This window comes from Podospora pseudopauciseta (genome assembly GCF_035222475.1).
Source record: "Podospora pseudopauciseta strain CBS 411.78 chromosome 5 map unlocalized CBS411.78m_5, whole genome shotgun sequence".
Lineage (NCBI taxonomy): Eukaryota > Fungi > Ascomycota > Sordariomycetes > Sordariales > Podosporaceae > Podospora > Podospora pseudopauciseta.
In genome coordinates this window covers 1,303,434-1,323,184 of record NW_026946665.1, presented here as the reverse complement: position 1 = coordinate 1,323,184, position 19,751 = coordinate 1,303,434, and the positions used below count along the sequence as shown (strand labels likewise).

At 51.9% G+C, this 19,751-nt stretch overlaps 9 protein-coding genes across 9 annotated transcripts; 3 read left to right on the top strand and 6 right to left on the bottom strand.

The window, feature by feature from the left end:
• Nucleotides 1-318: 318 nt before the first annotated feature.
• On the bottom strand, nucleotides 319-3,083 carry QC763_509820 (uncharacterized protein). Its single transcript, XM_062913569.1, has 4 exons — nucleotides 2,451-3,083; nucleotides 2,318-2,357; nucleotides 624-2,258; nucleotides 319-568 (listed from the first exon to the last, which is right to left on the bottom strand). The coding sequence occupies exons 1-4, from the start codon at nucleotides 2,583-2,585 to the stop codon at nucleotides 516-518; spliced, it is 1,863 nt and encodes a 620-aa protein (XP_062764992.1). The 5' UTR covers nucleotides 2,586-3,083; the 3' UTR covers nucleotides 319-515.
• Nucleotides 3,084-3,136: 53 nt separating this feature from the next.
• On the bottom strand, nucleotides 3,137-3,580 carry QC763_509810 (uncharacterized protein; the record flags this gene model as incomplete). The annotated part of the gene is made up of 2 exons (XM_062913568.1): nucleotides 3,137-3,493; nucleotides 3,554-3,580. 2 exons carry the CDS (start codon nucleotides 3,578-3,580, stop codon nucleotides 3,137-3,139), a joined length of 384 nt encoding a protein of 127 aa, XP_062764991.1.
• A 388-nt stretch (nucleotides 3,581-3,968) lies between these two features.
• Nucleotides 3,969-5,080, bottom strand: SFH5 (Non-classical phosphatidylinositol transfer protein (PITP); the record flags this gene model as incomplete). Its single annotated transcript, XM_062913567.1, has 2 exons — nucleotides 3,969-4,422; nucleotides 4,473-5,080. The coding sequence occupies 2 exons, from the start codon at nucleotides 5,078-5,080 to the stop codon at nucleotides 3,969-3,971; spliced, it is 1,062 nt and encodes a 353-aa protein (XP_062764990.1).
• A 450-nt stretch (nucleotides 5,081-5,530) lies between these two features.
• QC763_509790 (uncharacterized protein) lies at nucleotides 5,531-9,692 on the bottom strand (the record flags this gene model as incomplete). Its single annotated transcript, XM_062913566.1, has 2 exons — nucleotides 6,372-9,692; nucleotides 5,531-6,290 (listed from the first exon to the last, which is right to left on the bottom strand). The coding sequence occupies exons 1-2, from the start codon at nucleotides 6,929-6,931 to the stop codon at nucleotides 5,531-5,533; spliced, it is 1,320 nt and encodes a 439-aa protein (XP_062764988.1). The 5' UTR covers nucleotides 6,932-9,692.
• Nucleotides 8,061-9,564, top strand: QC763_509780 (uncharacterized protein). The gene is made up of 2 exons (XM_062913565.1): nucleotides 8,061-9,179; nucleotides 9,235-9,564. Exons 1-2 carry the CDS (start codon nucleotides 8,447-8,449, stop codon nucleotides 9,540-9,542), a joined length of 1,041 nt encoding a protein of 346 aa, XP_062764989.1. The 5' UTR covers nucleotides 8,061-8,446; the 3' UTR covers nucleotides 9,543-9,564.
• A 274-nt stretch (nucleotides 9,693-9,966) lies between the features above and the next one.
• Nucleotides 9,967-11,605, top strand: QC763_509770 (uncharacterized protein; the record flags this gene model as incomplete). The annotated part of the gene is made up of 2 exons (XM_062913564.1): nucleotides 9,967-10,397; nucleotides 10,456-11,605. The coding sequence occupies 2 exons, from the start codon at nucleotides 9,967-9,969 to the stop codon at nucleotides 11,603-11,605; spliced, it is 1,581 nt and encodes a 526-aa protein (XP_062764987.1).
• Nucleotides 11,606-13,685: 2,080 nt separating this feature from the next.
• QC763_509765 (uncharacterized protein) lies at nucleotides 13,686-14,447 on the bottom strand (the record flags this gene model as incomplete). Its single annotated transcript, XM_062913563.1, has 1 exon — nucleotides 13,686-14,447. The coding sequence occupies one exon, from the start codon at nucleotides 14,445-14,447 to the stop codon at nucleotides 13,686-13,688; it is 762 nt and encodes a 253-aa protein (XP_062764986.1).
• A 3,033-nt stretch (nucleotides 14,448-17,480) lies between these two features.
• On the top strand, nucleotides 17,481-18,099 carry QC763_509762 (uncharacterized protein; the record flags this gene model as incomplete). The annotated part of the gene is made up of 2 exons (XM_062913562.1): nucleotides 17,481-17,738; nucleotides 17,812-18,099. The coding sequence occupies 2 exons, from the start codon at nucleotides 17,481-17,483 to the stop codon at nucleotides 18,097-18,099; spliced, it is 546 nt and encodes a 181-aa protein (XP_062764985.1).
• Nucleotides 18,100-18,457: 358 nt separating this feature from the next.
• On the bottom strand, nucleotides 18,458-18,892 carry QC763_509759 (uncharacterized protein; the record flags this gene model as incomplete). The annotated part of the gene is made up of 1 exon (XM_062913561.1): nucleotides 18,458-18,892. One exon carries the CDS (start codon nucleotides 18,890-18,892, stop codon nucleotides 18,458-18,460), a length of 435 nt encoding a protein of 144 aa, XP_062764984.1.
• Between the last annotated feature and the right edge of the window lie 859 nt (nucleotides 18,893-19,751).

Sequence of the window (19,751 nt, the reverse complement as noted above, 5' to 3'; positions counted from 1 at the left end):
TGCATGAGGATGACGATGTGGTGGATGGTGATTTGGAGGGGCGTTTAGCATTGGCGAAGGAGCACCTTCAAAGAGAGGAGAATACGAACTTCATTATTCCGGACGACGAGGCCTTCATTGCGAGTCTGCAGGTACACATTGGCCAGCTCGAGGAGAGGTTTGAGGAGATGATAAATGCACACGAGAGGTTTCAGAAGAGCATTGTGGTTTTAGAGGGCATTTTGCACGCCGCTGATTAAGGGACGCGTTTAGGCGAGTCTGTCACACAGACACGATGATTTCCTGGCAATGTGTTTGACCATGGATTTTTCAGATCAGAGTTCTTGAACCCTGCGGAGTTTATCACACGACGCCGTGTGAAATGGGCGCGATACGGGATATGGGTTTAGAGATTTCACAGGTGCCATACCAGGTGATTTTGATCAAAGATACCCCCGCTTGGTCACCATTTAATGCCGCAGGGCCTACATAGCACTTCTACCGTACTGATCTTTCATCTCTATAATTCATTTAACTCAAAGCCCATACTCTCTCAAAATCTTCTCCGCGGCCGTATATCCCGTAACATCTACCCTAATGTTAGCCATAGGCCTCATACTTCAACTCCAAGAAAATTCACTTACAAGCAACAGCCTGTGTATGCCCACTGACCAACACAGGCACAGCACTCATATCCACCACCCTCACCCCCTCCACCCCCTTCACCTTAAAGTCAGCATCCACCACCTCCCCCATTTTACACGTCCCCGTCATGTGCCAACTACTAGAGATGTTTTCCTTCCAATACTCCAGCAGTTCCTCATCACCGGCGTCCTTCCCCTTCGGGCCAGCAATAATCCCATCCACATCCACCCCCTGCTTGAAATTTTCACTCTCAGTAAACTTGACTATCTCCCTCAATGCCTCTACGGCAGCCTTCCGGTCAAACTCATGAGCCAAGAACCTGGGGTCAAACAACAATGGCACCGCCGGGTCAGATGATTGGAGTCTGACAGTCCCCAAAGTCTGGGCGTTGTAGAGGAAGACCAAGAAGCAGGTGTAATCGATAAGAGTGTTGGTTCCTTGGTTTGCAGGAAAGCCTGGGAGAAACCAATGCATGGGGAAGTGCGTGATGACTTCGTAATGCGGAATGGTCTCTTTGTTCAAGTATTTTTTCTCCTGTTCTGGCAGGGACAGGAACTCCTTTGAGCTGGTTATAGAGTCAAGCTTGAAGAAGCCAATGCCGAGTTCACAGGCGTATTTGCCCCAGGGGTTGACGGGTGTAGCACCAGGGTTGGTCTTCCACTGCTCAAGAGCCACATCCATTTGTGTCTGATCAGACCAAAAGGCTGAACGGGAGGAGAGAGGCGTGATGGAGTTGGGTGAGCGTTTGTATACAAGCGGGACGAAGCAGTGGTCGCGGAGATTCTGGCCGACCGAGGGGATGTCAGCAATGATTGGGATATTGAACTGGGAGAGCTGATCTGCCGGGCCGACGCCGGAGTGCATTAAAACCCGAGGCGAGTCCAGGGCGCCAGCGGAGAGAAGGACTTCGTTCTTGGCGTGAAAGACTCGAGAGTTGGACTCGACGCCGGCGGCTTTCTTGTTGGAGTCGAGAATGATCCTCTGCACGGGGGAGTTGGTCAAGACGGTGAAACTCGGCGGGAGGTTGGCAAGAAGGTCTTTGCTTGTTGATCTGAGGCCGCGATAGGCTGAGCTGATGAGAACCGACATGCCCAGAGGGTTGCCAGAATTGTGGTCTGAGTTCAGGGGGAAGCCGCCTTGCTCGAATTGCTCAAGAAGCGGGAGAAGGTCCTCTTCGAACTCAGCGGCATACCCTACGTGGACCGGACCATTGCTGCCATTTTGTGTGAGCGAGGCATACTTCTTATCTGTCCCCGGAGGAACTTCCGGGTGCACTGTCACAATCCTCTTGAACCGGTCGTTGATCTTGTCCCATGCAAAGTCATCATCTCCGGTCATCTCGGCCCAAGTGTCGTAGTCATCTTTGGCACCCACGGTAAAGACACCAAAGTTGATGGCGGTTGATCCGCCAAGGCCTTTGCCACGAGAGTAGTCAATCTCACGGTTATTGCAAAATTCTTGAGGGGTGGTTTTATATCCCCAGTTCATCCCCTCTTTCGTGAACGTCAACCAGCGCTGACCATCGACACGAAGGTTCTTGTCTTCATTGTCACCACCTGCTTCAAGGATGAGAACTTTGGGCGGCTTTGGGCATTGAGACAGGCCATACACCAGAGCGCTGCCAGCTGGACCACCTGTAGCATTGTTAGTACCATAATCAGCATGCAAACAAGGGTCACTGATCGCTACCCACCACCAACAATGATAAAGTCATAGATCTCGTCTGTTGCCATCTTGGAGGGATGTTAAGATCAGCAAAAGAGATTCAAGGGTGGAACAGGCAGCAGACCACCCTTTTTATCCTCATCAGGCTGCAAGATACCAACCCTTTTGAGTGTAACATTCCCCCTCCATCTCCACCTCTCGAGGTCGCTCATTGATCGTAGGCGCGGGGTCGGCATCTCACCAACCCGATATGTGAAGCCAAGAAGCAAGTGCTCACCCATAATGAGCCCAAACATAGCACCTTCCAAATCATTCGCGGGAACTTTGCCTCCCTGAAAACAAGTATGCGTGGAACATCCGAAGAAGATTCTATTGTTCGGGTCGCTGAGTCAGAGCAGGGTTTACCAATAGCAGCTGCATGCTCTGCCAGCATAACCCAGCATTTGGTCTTGATGTAACTGTGAGGAAGGTCTGAGCGTGAACTTGCAGATATTAGGATTCTGAATGAGGATTGACAGGGGAATGCCATGAGAAGCCCGCACTCGGCCGCAATGGGAACGGGATTACCGGGCCTCGATCAGCCTTATCAAAGAATAGGTATGAAGCCAACAAAATCCAAATTCAGTACTATCATGATCAATTAGCATAGCTGGCATGAAAGCCATCCCAATTACCTGATGATTAGTGAACACAACCCCAAGACCCCATCCCCATCATCACCCCCTCTCACAGCGTAAATTCCAACCGATTACCTGCATAATCCCTCGCAAAGAACCTCGTCGGGTACTCGACCCCTTTCGCACCTGTTAACCACCCGTTAGTACCATTCCCCCTACAATATTCCGCCTCATGAGTTCTCACCAGAATCCTCCTTCCCCGGCTCATCACACCCCAACGGCCTTCCCCGTTCCCACTCCTCCCCCACCCCCCTAAAATGCCCCCAAACCCTCCTCTGCAACTCCCCCAGCTCCTCCAAACTCCCAACCTTGAAACACGGATGCCTCGACGCCCCTTTCGCCTCCTCAGTGAAATCAACCTCTGGCCTCCCAAAAGCAATATGAACCTGCTGCCCCGACGTCCCGATATCAAACCACGCCAGCCTGTCCTTCTGCAACTGCGGCACCGGCCGGGGCGTCAGACCCAACGTCTTCCCGTAGAACGCGTTGGCTTCGGGGAGGGTGTTGGGTGGGACGATGAGGTTGACCTGTCATGGAATATTAGCTACAGCCAAGTCAAGGAGGGGACGGGACGGGACGGGACAGACATGGTGGAGGCCGGTTATGAGGGGCATTTTGTCACAGTAGGTAAGGTAGTTCCAGTGGTCTGGGAGATGAGCTGAGGGCGCGATGGCAACGATGTAGTGACAAAAACAGCACCGTTCAAAACTCGGTCGTTCAAAGAAATAGCTAGCTATACAAAAGGTGGGGTCCTCCAAACAGCACCATGTGGAATGCGGGGTTATTCAAGTTCAAAACTTATGCACGTTACATAAAACAGGCTGACGCAATTCAGGCATCACACTTCGTGATAATGGTAGTTGCCAATTTCTGGTGTAGTCCATTTCTTTCTGCATTAACAAACAGACAGCCCATTCTGTCCCGATTCCCTCTATCAGCCCCTACTGTTCCTTTTCTTGCCATTACCAATCCACTGATCCTAAACAGTTTCCAATCGACCAATTACTCCGCCGTCAAAAAAGGCTCCTTCCCCACAGCCTTCAACTCCCCGCCCTTACCACCGTACTCAGCCGGCAACTTCTCCCCCAGCCCCTTGATCCTGCTCTCGGCAAACTCCTTGGCCAGGTTCGCGCCATTGGACATGGGATGGAACTTCTTGATGGTCTTGGGAGCGACAAACAGCTTCATGAAACCGTAGACAAAGCCCATGATAGCTGGAACATTGACAAAGAACTTCTCCTTGAGCAGCTCGGGGTAGTTCTGCGCAAAGACCTTGATGGTCTCGGCGCTGGCAGACTTGACGTGAGGAGGGGAGCGGAGGAAGGAGATGGACTTGTAGTCATGGACCTGGAAGAGCTTGTAGGGGTCGTAGTCGGCGGTGATGGGCTTGATGGCGCCGCAGATGTTGAGCTCTTGGAGGGCGAGTTCCATGAGGGCGACGCGCCAATTGATGAACCTGTTGCGAGTTAGCTGACTACTGCAGTGAGACTTGTCAGGGGAACCTACTCCTCCAGATTGCCAAAGGTCTCATCAATGCTCTTCACACCACCGTAAATGTTCCAGGTGAAGATCTCTCTCTCCTCGGGTTCATCAACCTCCTTGCCGTCCACAACATAGGTGGTGACAAACCCCAGCCCTTCAAACTTGGACTTGGAGTACATCCTGCGCACCAGGTCCAACGGGTCAGACTTCTTGCGCCAGTCCAAAGTCTTGATCAGCTGGTCTCTGGCCTTGGCGAGGTCGCCATCGTTGGCGTTGAGATACTTTTGGAAAACGATCTGGCTGGGAATGTGGTTGGCCGGGTCGGCAAGGGGCACACCCCAGATCTCAGGGTGACCATGGTTCTTGGCGGCTTCCCAGAGCTGGGCGAGTGGAGAAGCTTCCTTTTCTGTCTCAGGTTTGGCATCACCGGTTGTCTCTGTAGCGGCAGGCGCAGCAGTGGTGGTTGTGGCGGTAGCGGTGGGCTCTGTGGCTGAGGTGATGGCGGTGGTGACAGGCGCCTCCGGCTTCGCAGCGGGTTCAGTAGCTGGGGCCGTGGCGGTGACGGGCTCCGGTGCGACTACCGGCGCGTCGGCGGGAGCCACAACGTCGGTGGTTTTGTTTGTGTCGCTCATTTTCACGTGTGCTTGGCCAAAATCAGCGATGAAACAATGATTCGGCAACTTTTTCTTCTGAGAAGAGAAAGAAAGGTGCAACAAAGCATCACCGGTGAATCTGCCGTGGTGAGACGGTCAGTGCTCCCAGATGATGTGGTCGCGAAGTGGGGCATTGTGCGACCATCTGATAACAGCCACACAGCTTATCAATCGCCCCACAGGCCCCTGCGATCTGATGATCCACTGCCAGCCACAAGGCAACTTCGGAATCCCTTCACTTTTCATGAGCAGTCATTTTCAGGCTGTGGCTCTTACCCCAGTCCATGGTTTTGGTTATTCGTATCGAATATAACGAGAGTAGAAATCAAACATTGTCAAATTTCCCTTTCAACGCCCTACTCTCAACCCTCGTTCTGGTTTTTTTTTCCCCAACAAACAGCCGCCGATTCCCGTCCAAATCCCCAAAACTCAAAGGAAAATAACTTCGATATGCCCCCCATTCGTCCACCCCTGGCAACCGCCGGTGGGATTCCCGTGTTCATCAACCCCTTCCACCGCGTTGGGTCCGCCACAGTTCACCAACTGATAACTCCCCGTCGCTCCGCACGATCCCACACTCCTGCTGGTGCACACATACGCGCAAGTGCGCATATCAGTGATGCATACAGGCTGTAGAGTGGTGTCGACAGGCTGGTGGCCAAACACTCTAACGGTCACCGAGTTTCCCGCCATATTCACCAACCTCGACACATCAACCGTGGCGTAATCGCCCGTGCTGAACTCCCCGAACGTGTTCCTGATCTGCCCATACTCGCTCAGCGGAGTAGAGTAGTTGTAAATCATTGACCAACCCCCCGGCACCCCATTTGCAGCAGAGATCTCGACTGCGCTTCCGGTCTCGGGGAGTGAGTACGTGATCTCGGGACGGCGGATATTCATGAAACTGGAAGTGTTGTCCTTGTTGAAAGCGTACCACATGACGAGAATGATCGGCACCCCAGCACCGTTGATGAAGGTGAAGGTGTTCGGCCCGTCCCGCCCAATCCATATCTTGCCGTTGTTGTAGATGGCGTTCCGGCCTTGGTCGAACATGCCGATTGACGCCATGTACTCGCAGTCTCGAGCTGAAAGACCGTAACCGAGGGAGAAGCACGACATATTGCTGTTACTCTCTCGGGCAGACTGGGAGTTCGGCCCCGAGGCTATCATGGCATTTGTGACTGTGGTCCTGGCACGCGAGACACTTTCTTAGGAACAGTTTGGGGTGGGAAAAAACAATTTGCGGAGAGATTTTGGGGTTACGACGTACCGGTACAAGGGGACATTCAGCACCTCGTCCGTATTGCCACTATGGTGCGTAGTATAGGTCTGGATTTTGAGGCTTGGAGATGGTATTGCATGGCAGACGGTGCTGCTGTTGCTGAGAAGCAACAGCATCATGGTGCGTACACGTGTGAAGGCCATCATCAATAGCGACGAAGTTGGACGATTCCCACCCGTTGTAGGCAATTCAAGGTAGTTATGCCTGGGCCGAGAAATGATGCGTCGTCGCCCTATTGCCTTGAGTTGACGACGGCCCCATTCCATCTTTGTTCCATGCATCGAGCAGTGTGACTGCTGAGCTGGCGTGCGACTGTCACCGTTACCTCCTGGCACCGGCGTCGCAAGCGGCGGCAAGTCCCATAAACACCTCATATCCTGAACTTCAAATCGTGTTTGCCAGTCACGCCGGGAAGGAAGGTGGTGAGTCATATATAGTTGATCTCGGGTGCAAAGCTGGGATTGGCAGTGGGCGAGACAACTTGACTGCCATACAAAACAGAGTCGTAGGACAAGGTGATGTTTGCCGTCAAAAGCCTGCTTGGCCATCCATTGACCACGATCGAGCCCTAAAGACCCAAGTCGTCACGGAAGGAGGCTTAGATGGTGGATGGTGATCAAAAATTGGATCGCAGAGGGCAAAATGTCAGTTTGGTGTTGGAAGAGAAAAATGCAAAAGAGTTCCGTGCCCGACCACCTGCTGGGGGTTGAACTCGGAGCATCCCCATCGTCCAGGGTTTTCAGGCTCACGGTGTTGCCTAGTCTCTCTCAGTTTGGATCGAAGTGGTGCCGTAGCCATACCACTGGACCAAACAGCCCCAGCTTGCTCCCTGTTGTTTCGGCTGGTGCTAAGTCTTCCAAACCAGGCACTTATATCCCCATGTCTTGCTCCTGCAGAATTCTCATGCCTTTACGCTTTGTGCTCGGCATCCAACATCCCTCCAGTCGAAACGAGACCGCAACCCACATCCACCACCAAACACAGCGCAGCAACACCATCACCAAACCCTCACTTTCATCGCCAGTACCACAACCCTCGTCCCTCCTCAAACCCGACCCCTCGGATCAAACCCTCGGCCCGCCCTTCCTTCCCGGCCCCCAAACTCAACCAACTCCATCCGACAACCCCCAAGCTCAAATGCCCAGACCATTTTGCGCCAGCCTTGTCTTGGTCCCGACGCCATCTTGTACCAGATTGTTTGTCTCCCACCACCACCACCACCACCATGCAAACCCCGCCCGACTGCAGCACCCCATCACAACTTGGCACCAGTGGTTGACTGAGGCAGAAATGTTTCACTTGTTATTTTTATTCAGAGCTGCAGATGCCTGTTGTCAAATACGATTGCCAAAAACCTTGGCTTTCTGCCAGCTCTGTCTTCGCGCCTCTCATTTTGCCAACTAGGATGATGAGCGAGAGTGGCGCTCTGGGTGGACACTGTCTGGAGTCTAAGTGCTTATTTGGGATTATCGGGATCTGGTGTGGTTCTTTTTTCTTCTTTGCTGGGGCAGGGGCTAATTCAGCCTCATCCGCTAGGGGATTGGATATTGCCGTAGCGGTCTGGACCCTCGCCGGCTCATGAAAGCGCTATTTTCCCCAAGAGTGTGGTTCTTGAAAAGTGCCCTTTGAGTTTCAAGACGATGAAACAAATAAATGGAACGATACATGGTCGGCACTGAGGCAATGCAACTCATGGAGGCAACAGGAAAGGTGGGATTGACGTCATGTAGCTAGTTGATGAAGCTCAACACGAACATGGCACATTGTGGCTATGAAGTATCCGGCTGCATAATTGGGTGTGCGGTGGGCTTGCAGCTATCGATGTTGGTGTTGAGATTGACTGGCAGGGCTCCATGTCCAGAGCGGGTAAGGGTGCATACTGTAGCTTTCTCACTGTGTCAGCTGCAGGCTCTACAGCCTGGTTGACGATAGTGGATGAGGTCTGGGATTGATATTCTGCTGTGTTCGCCCCTCTTTTCTTTCGTGGACAATGTGCGACTTTGGTGCTCTGTCAGTCTCCCCTTTCATCTTTGTTTTGATCTTTGAATGTTGCTATCTCAGACATGGCAAACATCCCTCCTTCCCTCGGCGCGAGTTGCCCCAGTGGTGGCACGTTTTATGTTTGTCTTGGAAAGAAGACTGAGTTCATCGGCTGCTGCACCATCAACCCGTGCACCACTGGGTATCAGAGAGAACCGGGAACGTGTCCCCCAGAAAACCTCCGGCCAGCATCCTTCTCCAAGGACAGCTACCTTGATCTTCCAGCCCAGGAATGCGACAGTTCGGATTCGAGCGCATTGTGGTGGACCTGTGCTGGCAACACACCACCCTTCTTGGGTTGTTGCAAGATAAACCCATGTCATAGAGGATCGTGCCCGACCGACCGGCTTGTTGCTGCCCGCCTCAGTCCTGACCCGGATAATCGCCAAATCTTCGTTGGAGCTTCACCCACGACCACTAGCATTGAGCCGACCTCGACAACTCAAAGCACACCAACCGCCACACCAACTCCAACCACGGGCGCTGATCCGCTACCAGAGCTCTCAACCACCACGCCAAGCTCAAACAGTGGCCTTCCCCCGGCAGCAATCGGGGGCATAGCGGCAGGAGCTGCTGTCCTTTTCCTCGCCCTCATTGCCTTCCTTCTCTGGAGATGGCGACGCAATGTACGACAGAGTCAAGAAAACCACATGAGACCATTCGTGACAGAGGCAGGTGGCTATCAGCCAACTCCAACCTTCAAACCTGTCGGCTATGAGCCAACCGTGACCTCGACCTTCAGCAGCCCCGAGAGCAGTAAGCCAACGTCCCTTCCCAACTTCTCCCGTTTTTCAAGCTGACGAGCATTCAGCTCCTTATCTGCAAAATTCCTTCCCTGGATTCGGTCACCCGCCGAAGCAAGCAGGGCTTGGAGGATCACCTTCGCCATATGATCCACACCACTCATTCCAAGCATACCAACCGCACGGCCACAGCCGAACCGTCTCGGAGTTCTCGCAGACGCCTACCTACTATCACCAGTCCCCGCCGATGGGATCGAGCCCGAATATGGCGGAGCTGTCAGCGACTGACTCGACGGCTTTCAGGATGGGGCATAATGTGCCGACTGAACTTGCGACGACTGGGCCGATGCGTGGTCCTGTGGGAGGGCAAAGATGATAATGTTGGCTTGTGGTATTTATTTTTGGTCGCGTGCGTTTTGGAGAATACCACGGACGACGTGTACATGGCTTTTTGGATATTTGATGTCGTCATAATTGATAATTTTGATCACTTGGATGACCTGCCTGCGCCATCGCCTACTGTCCCTTGCTCCTGCTTCCGCAAGCCTTTTCTAGAAGGGCTGGAATTTTTCGACAGATCGGATGACCGAGCATAATACTAAGCTACTTGGGATTGTTCCGCTCTGTCGGGTCGCCATGATGCTGATTGTTGGCAGCGTGTGCCTGGCATTCAGGTGGGTCTCACATCTTGGTATTATCCTCTCAGGGGTAGACAATCGTAACACAAGGTTGATGGATGAGACACACCAAGGATTGTCAACAACAAACAATTGTACATGGCTTCATTGCTATGATATTTGATGATGGGATCTTCTTTAGGAGGATATTTTCCTGCTTTTTTCCCTCTTTTGTTCTTGCGATCTTTGAACCGTCACAAACCGCTTGGATGCTTCACGAGATACGAGCTTCAGCTTCCACGACACTCATTTTACGTTCAAGATCGAGATACCCCTCGCCTAACACTCAGTATCATGAAGCTTCCCTTCTCACTCACCGCCAGCGCGGCGCTCTGTGTAGCTGCTGGATCAGCTCTGTCCATCGACCGCCGCGAGCCATACGAGATCTACAGGTTCCCTGGGAGAATCCCCGGGCTTGGAGGGAATGAAGCGCAGCAGGATGTCGGGTCGACGTGGTCATCGGGGGTCAACATCCCTCTCGAAGTCTGGCGAAGGGGAAAGACTGATCTTCAGTGGGCGGGTGAGATTACTGTCGGGACTCCCCCGCAGAGATTGTAAGCTTCTTTTTGTTCTGGTATGATATATCAGCTAACACTTCTGCCCAACACACAGCAAAGTCATCTTTGACACCGGTTCCCCTTACCTCCTCCTCCCGCGGGACAATTGCACGACATGCTCCCCAGAGCAGAACTTGTTCAACCCTTTTTTGTCTTCGACGTTTTCTTCCAGTCCGGGGATTCCGCTGCAGCTGTTTTTTGGGACGGCGGGCGGGGGGACGAGGCCGACGAATACCTCCCAGGGAGCGAACTGCACGGCTGTTACGGATACGGTCGCCATCTCCTCCCCTCCTATCACTGGCTATGACCAGCAGTTTCTGCTTTGCGATTATTACTCCTCTGGCTTGGCGACCCAACCAGCAGATGGCATCTTTGGTCTCGGACCTTTACCGACAGACTTTTGGCCAGACCAGGCGAGTAACACGACGGCGGAGTTTGAGACGGCGTATTGGAACTGGATCAACAACACTGGTGGTGATCTTGGGCCTGAGTTTGGGTTTTATCTGTTGGGGCCAAAACCGCAGTTGACGGTTGGGGGGACGGATGCAAGGTTGTATTACCCTTCTACCGTCCAGACCATCGGCCTTGATGTTCAGCTTTCGATTATGAGGGCGAGTTGGGTTGCGGGGTTGAGAGCGGTTAGAGTCAACAGCCAGTACCTCCTGAGCAACACCAGTTCTGCAATCCGTGACGACGTCACGCTGCTGGACACGGGGTCGGCGATTATTCTCACGCCTGATTTCACCACCGCGGCGCAAATCTACAATTTTCTCTCGCCTGAGATTGGGCCGCTGGATAATCTTGGGAGTTGGGGAGGGCCGTGTGAGGTGTTGGATGAGATCGCGAAGACGGAAGATATTACTTTTACGGTTGGGACTGGGGAGAGGTCAATGGAGGTGGGGTTGGTGAAGGGGGCTTTTAACCTGGGGGTGTTCGATGACTCTAGGCCCGGGATCTGTCAAGCGGTGTTTGTCAGCCCGACGCAGACGGCGAGGGAGCCGATTAGGGGGAGGCTGGCGTGGGTTTTGGGGACGCCGGTGTTGAAGGGGTATTATACTGTTTGGAATGGGAGGGAGATGGAGGTTGGGTTTGGGGAGTTGAAGACGGGGAGAGGTGGGGAGTGGGTTAAGGGGAAGGGGAAGAGGGGGAAGGGGTGGGGGAAGGGATTTGGGAAGGGGAAGGGGAGGGGGGTCTGGGGGCTTTAGCTTGCTTGGCTCGCGATGGAGGAGGGATTGAAATTTTTATTAGATGAGCTTCTAAAGTATGATCAGTGCTTGGAGACTTTTCTGCCGTTAAATGTGTGTTCGTTTGTGATTATTAAAGTCTTGGCTGAAAATGAAACCGAAACTGCTTCACAACATCCTTAGGAACGAGCTGGGTACAGCTTTGACGACCAAAAAAACCCTTCCTCAACCCGATGATCTTGGGGAGGTGCTGGGAAGTCTAGCAGCTCGTCGTTCTCTCGGAGCTCTCTCTTTTCGAGACAGTACTGGTAATTGTCATCCTTCAGCTTGAATATCTCTCGCTGTTTTAGAGAGCGCAAGTTTGTGTTAGCAGCATTGTGATTCATTCCTGCGTGACTAAATGAAGGCGTACATACCTCTCCCATATAGCAGCCCCTCAACACAATCCGCAATCTCATAGATGTGGGAACCATCTTTGTGCCATCTCTCATCCACAGGTGTGTAGGTGGGTAGAAAATCTTCGAAACAGCAGTAAGCAAGTGCTACTTATTCTGACAAGGCAGGAATGGCACGGGTAGTAGATGTGAAAAGACCTACCAACATGTCGAAGTCTGCCCTACTACCGCAGAAGTCGACAAGCTGTCTCTCGAAATAATAAAGGCAATGCTGCCTTTTGCTGTAGGGTATCTTCCAAAGCCAGAGGTCGACCACCTCTGATCGCTCGTCGGAGCCGCACAGCTTTGACTGCAAGTTGCCCATGATCGCGTGTGCTCTTGGGAATGTGTAGGTGTGTAGTTGGTCGATGACTGGGAAAATGTGCCCCGTGGGCGATCGCCGGGTTTGGTGAATTCTGCGTCGATGAAATTGGGATGTGCCGTTCTTTCCATCTCTGCGTGTCCAGGATGGAAAGCTTCGGTCGGTTACCTGTATAATCATTTGGATGATCTGAGCCTATTCAGTATCTAATCTCAGACTTTTCTCTCTTGAATCTCAGCGCTTTTTGTCCATCATGTTAGTAGGGGTTAGAATTAACTAAAGCTATTTTGTCCATTATCTGACCAATGGATAGCATTAACCCAGGCTTTTTCTGTTTCTGGGTTTGAATAATTGAGGCCACGGATGTGCCTTCTTGAGGGCTCCAAAAAAACGCCACCCTCGCTTGGGGCTCTGCAAGTCTCCCCCCTCCCTAAGCTTATTTTTGATGTTGAGTGCCCGGGGTTCCCTTGGTGTTTTTTCTTCTGTCATTAACATTATGACTCTTCGTGTTCTGTCACCAAGAGCAATGCGATGGTGTCTCTGACTAAAGCCAAGCACCGCCATACTCCCTTCGCTGGTTGCTACATTATGACGCACCGCCGCGATAACTCAACTGTACCCTAGCTGTGGCCATCATATCATGCTACGCAGCACAACAACTTTTCCAGTAGTCATTGAAACTCTTTGCCTGTTTCCAGCTGAGCGAGAGTTTAACCAGAAGAACTACGGTATTATCACTATATATTCCACCATTCCAAGGTAACAAAATGCGGAGAGGAACAATAAGCCATATTTATACTTGCGCCGTAATTACCATCAAATAACACCATCTGAGTAAGTATGCATATTACATTGACTAAGATCCAAATACCTACCTGGTTCGTCGCTACATCCCAATGATACCGGGCCATTCATCTCTTCTTAGAAAGCACTTCACATCCTCAAGCTGTGGAGAAAGATCTCATTGGCCACTCCAGGCTTGCGACAAGGTGTCATTCTTGCATCCCACCATTCTCAATCTACATAACACATTGTTGCTATTCAATCTCAATGTCTCTCAATCTTTATCTCATATCCCTGTTCATCCGTCTCACTACAGCCTTCACACCCGTCCCCGAGCTGACATTGTCTGTATCTCTCCTCTCTGTAGACCACCTCCATACAAACTCCTCTAACCCAAAGTTGAAAATGACCTCTACCATACCTACATGACACTTGCATCCCCTTCCTTAACCAGCCAGCTGTTTCTTAGAACCTGGAGTGACTCTTTCCTCAAAGCATGGTGCAATGGTGCGTCGCCGTCTTCATTCTTGAGGTTTGGGTCGGCCCCTTTCTCGAGAAGGAGTCACACAGTATCAGGAACTGACCAGTGGCACCCTATATGAAGCGGGGTCCAGAGGTCACTTTTCCTGGCATTGATGTCAGCTCCATGTTCGACCTGGCTTTGGGCCATTGTCTTTCCTGGATTGTTAACCTGGGCCCCATGCTCCAGAAGTAGCTTGGCAGCCCCTGTATTTAGAAGGAGGCTGCAGATGCCTGGAGACATACCCTTGCGGACAGATAGAAGCAACGGCGTTTTACCATCGTCATCAGTCTTCTCCAGATCCGGGTTGGCTTTCAGCAGCTGCTGCAGGGCTTCCACATTTATATGAGCGACGGCATCGTGGATGGGCGTCGTTCCTTTGACCCCTGCGTGGTTTGTGTCAAGTCCTGGGAGGCGGTCGCGCAAGAGCTTGATTATCTCGCCGTTCGAGTCACGCGCGGCGATGTGCAGAAAGGAGTCAACGCCCCCGGAGCTATTCACGATACGTGGGAGTCGATCAAGGATGCACCTGACGATGTTGACAGCCGAGCACTGAACAGAAGTGACAAAATCGCGTTGTGGTAGTGCGTCAGTATATCTAGTGTCGCCAGTGTCCTGAATAAGAAGCTCGAACATGTCTGTATGGCCTCTCATGATTGCATACTCAGTGGGACACCGCCCACCTTTATCCTGAACTAAAGTATTAGCTCCCTGGCAAGCCAAAAGATGCGCAGCTCCCAGTTTGTCATTCTTGGCCGCCAGATGCAAAGGAGTTTTGGGTACAGCAGATTTTGGCGTTAACATTGGCTCCAAACTTGATCAACAGGCTGGCGAAGTGCGTGTTGCCTTGAGACGCTGCCACAGGAAGAGGTGTGAGTCTTGAAATGTCGGGCGCATCGACTATGATGTGGTTGAAGTAACTGGCTTCATGTTCGTCTTCACACCGACTGCTAGAAGAACTCGAGCTCGAGTCTAGTGGTTGATTGTGATAGTCTAAAAGAACCTGGACAACTTCTCGCCTGCCATTTCGACGGCGAGGTAGAGGGGTGATTTCCCGATCCCCATTTGCAAGGTTGATATCTGCTTTGTTGTCTAACAAAGGTCGGACCACCGGGAGGAATCCACCGGCCGCTGCTAAGCCTAGAGGTGCATCCCCACCATTTTCGGACGCCTTTTTCGGATTGAGGCCGTGGTTAAGCAAGTCTCTCACGGTCAGCGACTGGTCTACGCTAGCAGCCGCTGAGAGCAGAGACTGTGTCAGATCTATTGCTGTAGGATGGAGAATTTCGAGTATATCAAGCTGTCCTAGTTTTGCAGACAGATCCTCCGGGGTGGTGTATCCGTCTAGATTGTCTGGCAAGGGGTATCAATGAGTACATGGCGAAGTGTGCCCCTTGATTCTCGCTCCATGTAGAAGCCTGAAAATTTCCTTCTGCCCGTTTCGTATTGCGTGATGCAGCGCAATGTGTTGTCTGTTGCCTCTAGCCAACAATAGAGCCTCAAGGATGTCGAAGCGGGTTGCATAATACAGAATAACCCGTGTAGCTTCGTAACAACCTTCTTGAGCTGCCAAGTGCGGAGGGGGAAGACCGCTCGTGTCAGAACTGGTAAGGACCTCTACCAGTTGAGAACGCCTGTTGACGCCAAATTTGTGGCAGACGCTATGCATGTACTCGTCCAATAGTGTAAGAGAGTTGATAACGGCATGATGGAGTGGGGGTCTTCCGTCCCCGTGTGGGATGCCGATGAGTTTGTCGTCAGGCCCGAAGCATTTTCTGAAGAGGTTCAAACTCGGCAAGTGACCCACGAAAGGGTCTTGGATCTTGACATCCTCGATCCAAGGAAAACGCATGCCTGGTATCCTTGGAGCACTACTGGCCCCGCGGGCGCCTTCTGCTTGATTGTGCACTTGGTCTTGTTGCCCACATTCAGATGACACGTTGAGAACGCGGTACTTGAACATGAGCTTGAGAAACGAATCAGGAAGATCAGAGACATGGCTGGCGAGTCCAGAGAGTACTCTGTCAACTCTTTCTTGCAGATCTCCGGAAGGCGCTGTCTTTATTAGACGTAGTAGCCACTTTTCGCACCAGTCTTGAGCTGTCCACATGTGCGGCGCGTGGACGAAGACGAGCGAGGGCCTAACGCGGACATACCTGCTTCACAACCAGGCCCCCAAGCCCCCATCCCGCATACAGTAACTCTCCTCTGTAACTGCCATGTTTGGTTCCACTGCTTTGGAGGATCTCTCTGTTGGTTGTCTCGAGAAGCAACTCAGCCTCTTTTCTCATCAAATCCGACAGTAGGTATTGGTCGTTGTCGGAGAGGACGCTCTCATCCACGTCGTGATCGAGAATGCTGTATTCAACCAATGCTGCCTCTGGAATCAAGCCACGGATGGTTTCTACTAGCGGCGAGAGGGCGCTCTGGGATGGCTGATCTTAAAAACCAACCAGAAGTATCCTGTGAGAGCGATTAGCACGCACATAGATATCAAGTGATATGGGCATGGTAGGTAGTCCACAAACGTAAAGGTCTTTTCTTGATTGTCTCGAATGCGAGACATGATGTATGAGCTGTGGTAATCGATGATAAAATCACAGATGGTCGAATCTCTGCTGGGCGGCTGGGGTCAAGAAGGTGTGGAAAGGGAAAAAGGCGAAGTATATAACGGCTGTCACTGGCAAACAGCGGTGTCCCACGAGGCTTTCGGAAGAAAAATGGATGGCCATGGTGAGCAGAATGTCTGTAATCTGAATGCTGAAAAAGGCAGCGCGATGCGGGCGGGGTCAATAGGCGGCGACAGGAGTAGTAACTCGTTTGTAGCGGCATTCCGGAAAGTTAAACGTGGACAGCTCGCTTCAGATGGCTTCAGAGAGGGAACAGCTGAGCAGGAAAGGGTGAATTTGGAAGAACAATGCAACTATATAGCACAGCAACTACAATGAAATGGTACAACATAGCTGATTATTGCTGCACCTTAATATTGGTGATGCACCAGAACTGTGATCTGGCCTTCATCCTGCACCGTGACTCCTCCCTTGGTGGACTGTACCCAACTCAGCAGACGACCTCAACGTGCAACGAGATGGGTTGCCGAGAATAAACTCACCGTTTGGCCAGAGCGTCACAATCTTTGCCTCTCGTTTGCTCTTTCCGGGCTGTTTCGTCTCAGAAACGATGGCGATGGCGGCATCTTTGAATCGCCGTTTGCTTCCCAGTCTCCGGAACTGGAACCCAAACACTACCAAGGTGACGGGACTACTGTCATGGGCTTTCCCATGCGCCCATGGACCACACGGTCAACTCGGGCCTGCAGTTGCAACCCAAAGCACAAGTCGTCAATTACGTCGGGTCGTTGGATCTCATCAGGCTCATGGGGTTTCCGGTGCGTCCCACGATGCTCGGCTGCGATAGCCAGCTGAGTGGGCGCAAAGAAGAATTCATCGCCTGCTGCGGCTTTCCCATCGATGGGAAATGTAAGTATTGGCCATTCTCGTACTTGTTGGTAGTCAAATCAATGCTAATGTCTGTTACTGTGGATACAAATCAATAATATCCCCATGACAACCCAGGGTATTTATCTTCGGAGACCTGGCTCATAAGACAATCCGCTTGGATAAGGTGGAGTTCTCTGTCCAGCCTCGCGAACATGAAACTGAGATGGCGCTCTGCGTGCGCGAGGTATTCCCAGGTGCCGAGCTCTAGATCGCCCGTCTAAATAACTCTAGCCAAACGAAACCCAACAAGAAGTTTTTCATCGCATCCTGCGTCAAGGCTCTGCAATGAGCCCTTGAGCAGAATGTAGATATCATCTCGATTGGCTGGACGTACGAGATGAAGAATGACGACACCCACAAGCCCGATCCTGAGGCGCTCATCAAGGAAGCTGTTGAAAAGAACAAGGCAGCGTTGTTTGGGTCTCTCCGAAACCTGCCTATTGAAAACTTTTCCCCCGTGGGCCTCAGCAGTGTCATCAAGGTCAACTCGGCGACGCGGAGCGGTAACGTTGTGGGCGACAATTTCCACCAGAGATCAGATTTCATCCTGCTTGGAGAGGACATCGAGATCTCCCGGGCCAGCAGTGTCAAGAAAGTGAGCGGGAGCTCCTTTGCCACAGCATAGGTATGCTGCCGGACTAGCGGCACTTGTGGCATATACGATCAAGGTGTGGGAAATCTTTGATCAGAAGGATGGCGCCGAGGTCCTCAAGATCGTCAAAAGATCGGCGGGCATGAAGAGGATCTTCAGGGCTCTCTCCTCGGAGACTGTCGGTGAGAACAGCAACGTTAGGCCCTTTGTACGGCGTGCATTCACTGTGCTCAAGGCTGAAGATTCGGTGGCGGGCAAAAATGCAAAGCAGAGGCAGTTGAGGAAGGTTATCTATAACCTTTTTACGGATCAGATGAGGCAGGATTTGGGGAAGGTTCATGGTTCTTCACCTTTGCCACAGTAGGCTCATTACCTACACGTAGGTACCCGCAAGCGTTTTGTTGTTCGCAGTCTCTCTCTATTCGGGCTTTCTTTGGATTCACTGATAAAAGCACAGCAAAGCAGTGATAGGTTTAAAAAAAAAAGATGTAAATCAATATAAGCGAATGTACTAGCTAAATGTACCTCCAGTCTGGTCTCCTCCAGGTATGCTAACAGCTCAATCTCGCACACATCAATCTCCCCCATCAAACACCTCCCACCCCAAGAAGCGAATGTAACAAACAAAGTATCCTCCAGTCAACCCGAACCACCCGTCGTCGATCACCATTCTCCCTGTCAGATCTCACCTCAACCTCCCTTCTCCCCCACATATCCACTCCTCAAATCCACCACCAATCCCCCGTAATCCTCCCTGTACCAAGCGACGCCAACCTCTGAAACGCAGTCGGGCTCAAGTCCAAATCGCCAGCAGCGCACCCAGGGCATCTATCCACAACCCTAACATCAACCGTTTTCCCATTATAGCTAGCCCGAATCATCCTCCCACACAAAGGATTGTTGTTAGGGTTCCCATTCGGGGTCTGAGGATCAAATACATGGCGGTTAAGCGCAACAACGAGCTCACCGTCGTTGTTCCACTTTCCGCAGGCGCCCAGACCGGTGTTGTACCAAGTGAACTGTCCTCTAGCGCGGGCAGCAATCTCACGGGCTTCAACCTCGAGGGGAGAGGCCGGGGCGGGTGTGGTGGGGGCTGCGGAGGCGAGGGAGAGGAAGGCCACCACGAGGGTGGTGAGTGTGCTGGTTGGGATGAACATTTTGGTGGGTTTGGGAGGGGGGGTCCAAAGGGTTTGTTTGTGGTGGGTAAAGTACTATTGTTGGTATGCTTGGACTCCTGATGATGAGAATGATGATAAAAGAAAGGGGTAGCGAAAGTGAGGAGAGAGCGTCCTTGATATAGATGTCACAACATGACTTGACCTGTGGCTTTCATGTCGTGGACCTTGAGAAGCCAGGATCTAGTGACTTCGAGAGGAGAGGACTCCAAGCCTGTTCCGAAGACCGGCATATCTCTGCTGCTGTAGTCAGCCTGCCTCTGGAAGCCCGGAAAAGGAATTTCGACGGACTATGATGGTGAGTGTGTCTCATTTACAGTCAGCATCGTGAAAGACTGTTCTGCCGGTGCCTCCATGTTCATTACTCCGTGTCTCCGTGCTGTAAAATATCTCAGTAGAAGCGGCGCTGTCAGAATGTCGACCTGCCCGTTCGAGCCATCGTCCGACGGATTGAGTCCTCCATGATATGCATTTTATGCAAAGATGAGAAATCAGCTCACCGCCGTGAGGTGTGCTTTCTTTCCCCGTATCATCACCTATATGTCAATGATGATCAGCGTGGTGAGATTCAGTTCGAACTACGCCCGAGTTGTGACGATGGGGACGTCCAAGGCCTCGCCAGCTCGGACCGAGGGGAGAAACCTGTCGCCTCAGCCAACACGCATGGCGCGTACTGTACATGGGGCTGATAGAGCGATGTAGGTAAGTAGGTAGTCCCTAATTTCCGCCATCAAGTTGTAAAAAGTCCGCAAAGGCTCTGAATACAATGCAATGACCGACTCAAACCAAAATCTACTATTGGTATTCTTCAGTATCACTGTATCAGCCATTAGATAGTCCA